We start from the raw sequence: 8,021 nt of genomic DNA, 5'->3' as shown, positions 1-8,021 counted from the left end.
TTGTACACATGCTTTTTTTTTTTGCTTTGCATCACTTTTTTGCTTTAATGACAGCGTGAGCTCCAGTCCACGAGTTTGTGCAAAACCCTCTGATCCAATTTCGATCAAAACCCTCTGAGGTTGTAATTATCAAGATTAGACATGAGGAAAATCTGACCTTTTTGACAAAGCCAACACAGTTAACATGGCCAGTGTCACATATTTGCTTGCATTTCAATAGAAAATGGGAAAACAGAAATCATGCCAAATTTTCTGTCAATATTTATGATATTCACTGAACATTTAGTTTCTTTGCTTTAAATATTTCAGAATTCCCAAACTTTCTGTTCATTTCCAATTTTCACTGAAGAATGAAGAAATAAATCCCACCAGTCTCAGACTTTGGACCGCGCTGTATGGATGTAGTCTATTAAAAACTCGTTTTAATGTTAATCATAAGCTCTAAAGCGTCCGTTATTCTCACATCAATCAAATCAAACACTGATCTCCGTCATTCAGACGGTTAAACTCTTTAAAAGTTCATTTACTTTCATTTAAAAACTTTAAACACTAAAGGATTTTATTCAGAAGGAGGGATTTGGCTGTTTCTTACGTATATTTAACAATATTACACTGATTTAGCTTTCTTTACTCTTTAAATTACAGCTTTATCCAAAATAAAAATAAATAAGTCCAATATTACACATGAAGTGTTTTTTTTTCATTGAGCTGCACCTCAGTAAATTTCCAACAGAATTGTTTATACCGAATCGATAATCAAAAGATATTCGAGACTAACATGCTTTACATTTACGACTCAGATAATCAGGTTTAATTCTGTCAAATTGTTTAAAATGAGATATTATTTAAAAAAATAAGAAGAAAAGTAAAAAATGTCATCACTGATTTGATGCAGGAAGTTACATCACTGCGTTATCATCTGTAGACACATCAGATTAACATTACTGCTGTATACAACTGGGTCATTTCTATAGACAGTACTGTGCAAAAGTATTGGCACTCCTTTTTTTCATACAATCTTTGTTATAGATTTCCATTTTACGACTTCTACATTATCGAGTCACAGCATTACAAAAACATTTCAGAGTTCCAAACATTCAGGGTTTTTTTTTTTCCAGCACAAAATTAAATGTTATAGGAAAAAAAATGTTTGTAATACGTCTGAGCAGCATATTCCATAAGAGAGCACTTTTCAGATGAAAAAAGGAAACATAATGAAGGCTGCTGGGTTTTGGTGCAAAATGAAGAAGCGAGTGGGACAGTCCAAGTGTCCAGAAGAACTGTGGCTGGTTCTGGAAGATGCTCAGTAAAACCTACAGATCATTTCCGCATAAAACTGCACTCATTGGACTTCAGACTACTATTATTTTTCAAAGTAAAGGGAAGTCTCACACCAAATATTGACTTTGTTTTATTTATTATGGCTTACTGATTACTGTTTATAGTATTTTTTTTTATGTTGAAACATTTAATTTCATTATTTTTTAAACCATTTTTGGTCAATAGCATTTCTTTACATGTGCCTAAGACTTTTGCACAGCACTGTACATCATAATATTTATCAGAGGCTTATAGCCCTGTGATGACCTGGCGACTTGTCCAGGGTGTACCCCGCCTTTCGCCCATAGTCAGCTGGGATAGGCTCCAGCTTGCCTGCGACAGGATAAAGCGGCTACAGATAATGAGATGAGATTATATATATATATATATATATATATATATTTTTTTTTTTTTTTTTTTAAAGCTTATTCTCAACTGGACTTTTTTATACTTTTGATTTGAAATTTTTCCAATTTAATATGTCAATTTAATAATAATAATAATAATAATAATAATAATAATAATAATAATAATAGACCATGCTTTATCTCACAAATCTAAACAAATCTTTTTTATGATCTTGATTAGGTCATGTTTATTTTATATTAAACTAAATGTTTTGTTTTAGGTTGTTTTTTTTCCTCACTATTTTTCATGAGAAAAATTAACAGCTTTAAGATATTCTTAAAGTATCCTAAAGTTTATGAAATGCTAACTTTCTGTGTATTTACTTCTAACTTTAAAAATTCTTATCGTATGACTTTGTGACTTCCCATGACGTCTTAAAGATAACGAAATGCTGTTACGAAGAATGTTTAAGATGTCACTTAAAGCCACCGCACTAGATTTAACATTTAAATGGACTTAAAGTCATGATGACTTTTAAGAAAACCAATAAAGGGTCTTAAAGTTACTTGTGTATTTAATGAAATTAAAAATTTCAGTAAAGGAAACTTAAATACACGAATAAATACTTTAATTTTCTTTTAAGGTTTAGATTAAATTCAATTAAATTCATATTTTTATAGTGTTTGTGGCTTTTATTATATCATGATATTTTATTGTTTATTATAGATTTCTGTTATTTTTCATAGTTTTTGGTTCACTGAGTAGGTGTGCAGTCGTATTTCTTGATTTGATGTCGTATGCTTCATAATATGGGATAATAATAATAATAATAATAATAATAATGTTTATATACAAATTAATGATACATTTTTATTGATGGTGAGGTATGGGGCTGTGTCCCAAACCTCACACTGCCTCCCTAACCAGCATGTCACTCACACACACACACACACAGAGTCACTGTGGTGAACAGTTGTGATGATGATAAAATGATTTGGGACGCAGCCAAAGCCAAATGTTATCATTTAAATGCTACCACATTTCTGTAAAGCTGCTTCATGATGCTGTCTGTTGTGGAAAGCACGAAACCAATCAACTGACTTGACTAGTTCTAATAAACATGTTAAATAATTTTCAATAACCTGAAAAAAACTGTTTTAATTTCAAACTATTAAAATGTGTAGCATTTCATTATTATTATTATTATTATTATTATTATTATTATTATTATTTACACAGGGTCCATGTTATTACTGACTGACTCCAGATGAACAATATATTTTTATTTGCATTCTTGTTTGTTCATTTAACAGCCTTCTACAATGTATTATGGGGAGTTTTTTTTCTGTAACCAGTTTACAACAAACTATTTAACAAAAACAAAACTTCCAACAATTTTTTCATGACTTTTTCTTCTTCAAGAAAAAGTTTCCAAACTTATAACCCTGAAATAAATAAAAATATGCCTGTGTGTGTGTGTGGGTGTGCGTGCATGCGTGCGTGCGTGCATGCATATATGATGATTATAATATTTATATTGATTAACCTATTAGGTGGTTATATTATTATTATTATTATTATTATTATTATTATTATTATTATTATATTTTAATAATAGTGCCATATACCAAAAGAGCAAGTTATTTAATTTATTTTATGCATAAATGTATATATTTATATTTATACACATATCCAGGTGCATTTGTCTTTTTTCTTTCTTAAAATTGTGCGATATATTAATTTTTCTTTCTGTCTAAATATTATTGATCTTGGAAACTAAAATGATTGTACATTAGTTTTTTTAAGGATAAAACTGTCTGCCTGGAATAATTTTGAAAAATATACATTTGATCGTTTTTAACATTCAGCTCTAAAGTGTGGAATGTTGACAAAAATATTAGAACATAATGTTTCTGAACATAAAGAATTTACACAGTTTTGGATTGTCGCATGACACGGGGCGGAGGGTCGTCTTTCCACAAACATACAAAGAAAGTATTTTTTAAAACAGAAAAGAAAGAAAAATCTAGTTTTTAAAAATCTAACGTAATCAGTTGGGTCAGACACCAAAAAATATATTTCTTCTTTCATTCCTTGGTTATTTATTTTTGTATTTTATGTGCAAAGTTAATAAAGATTGTTCACAACAAATATTCTAGAAAGCTACAGATGTTTGTTAATTCACATTAATACACAAGTAATAGATAGATAGATAGATAGATAGATAGATAGATAGATAGATAGATAGAAAGATAGATAGATATGGAGATGATTTACATCTTATTTTCTGAAATGTCAATATTTTCTTAACATATAAATAAACAGAGCCCGAAGCCGGCTTCATGAATGTGGACACTGTATATGAAAGGGTTAAAGTCCAGGTTTGTTTGTTTTTATTTCAGGTTTCTCTTGTTTTCATTCCTTTTCCATTTCTGTCGATTAAACCCTTGTGATGGTTTTGTTCTTCCTCTGTGTTTATTTAAACACTGACGGTGCTGCACTCATGCCCCTCTGAGATAAGTCGGACTGATGTGATCGACATGCAAACTCCGCACAGAAAGGCCCTCGCCGGCCACGGGGCTCGAACCTGGACCTTCTTGCTGTGAGGCGACAGCGCTAACAACTACACCACCGTGCCGCCATATATATATATATATATATATATATATATGGCGACACCAAAAGCACAAATCCGACAGGATGATGCTGTGATATAACCGGCCTTTTACATTCCTGCTTTTATCAACACCATAAATATAACAGGAGAGAAACATAAACCTGAACTGAACTGATGAAAATCTCATGAATGGATTTATTCACCAATCTGAAGCCAGTTTATTCCCAAAGTTAAATTATTTACAGATTAAAGATTCTTTACAAAACTTCTTTATCGTCCTACATTTACAGTGTAATCGTTTGGGGTTGAGGGTTTTTTTTTTTCTTGAAACAATATAAAGCCCCGGTCCTTATTAAAGATGCAGTGTGGTTTATACACAGCTAAACACACGTCATGTTTATACCACAGTTTCATACTGACTGTTGAAAGATTTAATCCACCAGCTCATTTCTGATAATCTGATCATCTGGTTTATATATATATATATATAGAGAGAGAGAGAGAGAGGGCGGCACGGTGGTGTAGTGGTTAGCGCTGTCGCCTCACAGCAAGAAGGTCCTGGGTTCGAGCCCCGGGGCCGGCGAGGGCCTTTCTGTGTGGAGTTCGCATGTTCTCCCCGTGTCTGCGTGGGTTTCCTCCGGGTGCTCCGGTTTCCCCCACAGTCCAAAGACATGCAGGTTAGGTTAACTGGTGACTCTAAATTGACCGTGAGTGTGAATGGTTGTCTGTGTGTCAGCCCTGTGATGACCTGGCGACTTGTCCAGGGTGTACCCCACCTTTTGCCCGTAGTCAGCTGGGATAGGCTCCAGCTCGCCTGCGACCCTGTAGAACAGGATAAAGCGGCTACAGATAATGGATGGATATATTTTTTTTTTCTGTGGGGAAGGGGGGTTATAGGTAATGGAAGCCAGGAATCTTTTTTTTCCTTCTTAAGTACTTCTATTCTATTTCTATTTTTATGCAAATGATGTGGTGATGTGATGTGTTTCCTTTGTGTGGAACCGAAACTTGATTGATTACACACACTCACTCTCTCACACACACTCACTCTCATACTCTGGGAATAAAAGGTACTAAACGGTACCTGTCCATGTAGCCTGTTTAGTACCTTTAGTGCACTGATATATGGCCAGAAAAGGCTTGTTTTGTTTTCAGAATGAACCTTGTAATGTTTAGAGCATTCATCTTTCTCGGTGAAAGAAAGAAAGAACATGCATGCTGTCAGCATGCAAAAACCATACGTTAACCCCCACACACACACATATACACACACACACACACGCATACATTTCTGCCTTTAACCTCTTTAACCTGCATCTCTCTCTCTCTCTGCCCCCCCTTCCCCCAGGCTGATCTCCGCCATGCAGCAGCATTACGGGGTGAACGGTGGATATTCTCTGCACGCCATGAACTCCCTGAGCGCCATGTACAACCTGCATCAGCAGAGCGCACAACAGCACGCGCCTGACTACCGGCCCTCCGTGCACGCGCTCACACTCGCGGAGAGACTGGCCGGTAAGCACGACGCACGACGCACGAGTTCAACATCTCACTTGCATCTTCAACACAGATCAGTGCGTTATCGTACGGCCACACGTGCAAAAAAAAATAAAAAATGTGTGTCCTCTGAGTGCAAAAGTATGCACACACTCCTCCTCACAGTGTCTGGGTTTCAATGTGCATCTTTCTGGGCAACAATCCAAAACCTTCTCACTCTCCAGACCCGCCATGGACAGGGTACAGATTCATGGTTCACAAACAAACAAAAGATTTGAAGCAACTTTCTACAATAATGTCCTGAAGAGTTTTAACTACTGATATATATTATTTAACCATTACTAAACCACAGTGCTGCTGAATTCTGGATACTGATTGGTTCAGGAGGTGCTGCAAATCACATTATGCTATGCATGTTAATTAACAACTACAGCAAAACATTGTTTCGCTACTCTGATGAAGGTTTCTGTGAGGATACGCTTACTAGCTCATCCAGCCGACAGGTGATGAGTTTAAGGCCCGGTCCCACTGCACTTACGGATGCAAAGAGGATGTAAAACGTAAAAAAATCTTTGCCATCCGTTGGAAAACGCTATGCATCCGTTGTGTACTCATTGCATACGTGCTTCATACGCTCTATCCATCGAGCATCCGTCCACTGTGATTTCATCCGCGCAAAAAGTTTTGAGCTGCACAAAACTTTTAGAACGGATGAACTTTCCGCCATGTACGATGTAAATCCACGACATATACGAGCAACAAACGTTCTATGTCCGTTATCATCCGTTAAACGTCTGCTGTATCCTCTCTGCATCCTCTGGGCATCCTCGCAACTCACATCCGCTGCAGCTGAAAATGGAAAGAGGGAGGAAAGATAAGGTACATGAAACGTCTATTCATCGTTAGTAGCACGGAAATAGAAAGGATGTAAGCGTATGCATCTCGTATATAAAGTATTCAAAACGGACAAAGCGTTTATATCTGGGATGTATCTCGTATATTTAGGATGTCTGGAGTATGTCTAGAGTATGTAGAAGGACACCTAGCGGACAATCGATATTTTGTATAAAAAGGGGGAGAAAATCATCTAGTAGTAGAGATGTATCGATGTAGCCGCCAGCACGTCTTTCCGCTTTATGCTGACGGCGTGCGTGCTGCATCCCTTTATATCCGCGGAGCAGACGCAATTCATACCCCCCGCATGCGCAGTGAATGGTCTGCATCCGATATACATCCGCGCAACATCCCCTTTGTTTCCGTTAGGCGTACGTGATGCATCCCCTTCATCCGCTATGCATCCGCTCTTTCTGCTATGCATCCGCTTCTCAGTTATCACCGGTAACCCCTTCGGAGCTGTCATCCACTTCCATCCGCTTTCATCCGCTAGGCTTCCTATGAACATGCGTTTAACATCCCCGCTATATACTACCCACGTCCGTTCTTTTCCATTCTGTTTTCGCAAATTTTCGCCATTTTTGTCCATTTCTGGAGCGGATGAAAACGGATAGAGCCACCCCCGAAATTTTGCTCGTCCGCTGTGTCCTTTTTGCATACGTTTTGTGTCCATCGGCCAGTGGGACCGGGCCTTTATGCCCTTATGTGTTGTCCGGCGTCCGTCCGGCGTCATCCATATTTCACGAAGATCACTTCTTCTCTCTCAGCTCTTCAACAATTTGTGTTCTTTCTGGCAGGAAGGTCGGTCTGTCTGGGGTGCATATAGATAGCTTCTACCCAAATTTGCTTAATTGCAATTAATAATGAAGATATGGAGTAACTGATCAATCCCTAAAGAGCAGTTTCCACACAAATCACTTCTTCTCCATCAATTCTTCACCGATTTTGATTCTTTCTGGCATGAAGGTACCTGGGTGCATATACTGTAACTTCTACCCAGACTTGCTTTACTGCAATTATTAATGAAGTTATGGACTAATTAAGCTTTAATGAGCAGTTCAACAAAAATCACTTCTTCTTGGTCAACTCATCGCCAATTTGGATTCTTTCTGATAAATAGGTCGGTATTCCTAGGGTGGCTATCGCTTCTATATATAGCTTGTATATAGTGTATATAGCTTACAACATTTATTGCGCCACTTTAGAGCGTTCTTTCTGGACTAGACGGGGCCAGAGTGAGCTACGCCTTCATTGGTCTCGTTAGTCTCGTTAGTATTTATGGAAGGAGTCTCCAGTGTCAGTCAGCACCTTGTAACTGTTAGAAGATTTCAGACATCTTCAGGAC

At 37.0% G+C, this 8,021-nt stretch overlaps 1 protein-coding gene across 1 annotated transcript in view; it reads left to right on the top strand.

The window, feature by feature from the left end:
- Positions 1 to 8,021, top strand: part of LOC132884661 (diencephalon/mesencephalon homeobox protein 1-B-like) — a 41,964-nt gene that overhangs the window by 17,844 nt on the left and 16,099 nt on the right. Inside the window, exon 2 of the mRNA XM_060918500.1 lies at positions 5,634 to 5,800. Within this exon, the coding sequence (XP_060774483.1) occupies positions 5,634 to 5,800 (167 nt within the window). The remainder of the gene's footprint in view (positions 1 to 5,633; positions 5,801 to 8,021) is intronic.

Source organism: Neoarius graeffei, chromosome 4, assembly GCF_027579695.1.
Source record: "Neoarius graeffei isolate fNeoGra1 chromosome 4, fNeoGra1.pri, whole genome shotgun sequence".
Classification (NCBI taxonomy): Eukaryota; Metazoa; Chordata; class Actinopteri; order Siluriformes; family Ariidae; genus Neoarius; species Neoarius graeffei.
The sequence above is the reverse complement of the archived record's forward strand: the minus strand, read 5'-3'. Positions and strand labels throughout refer to the sequence as shown.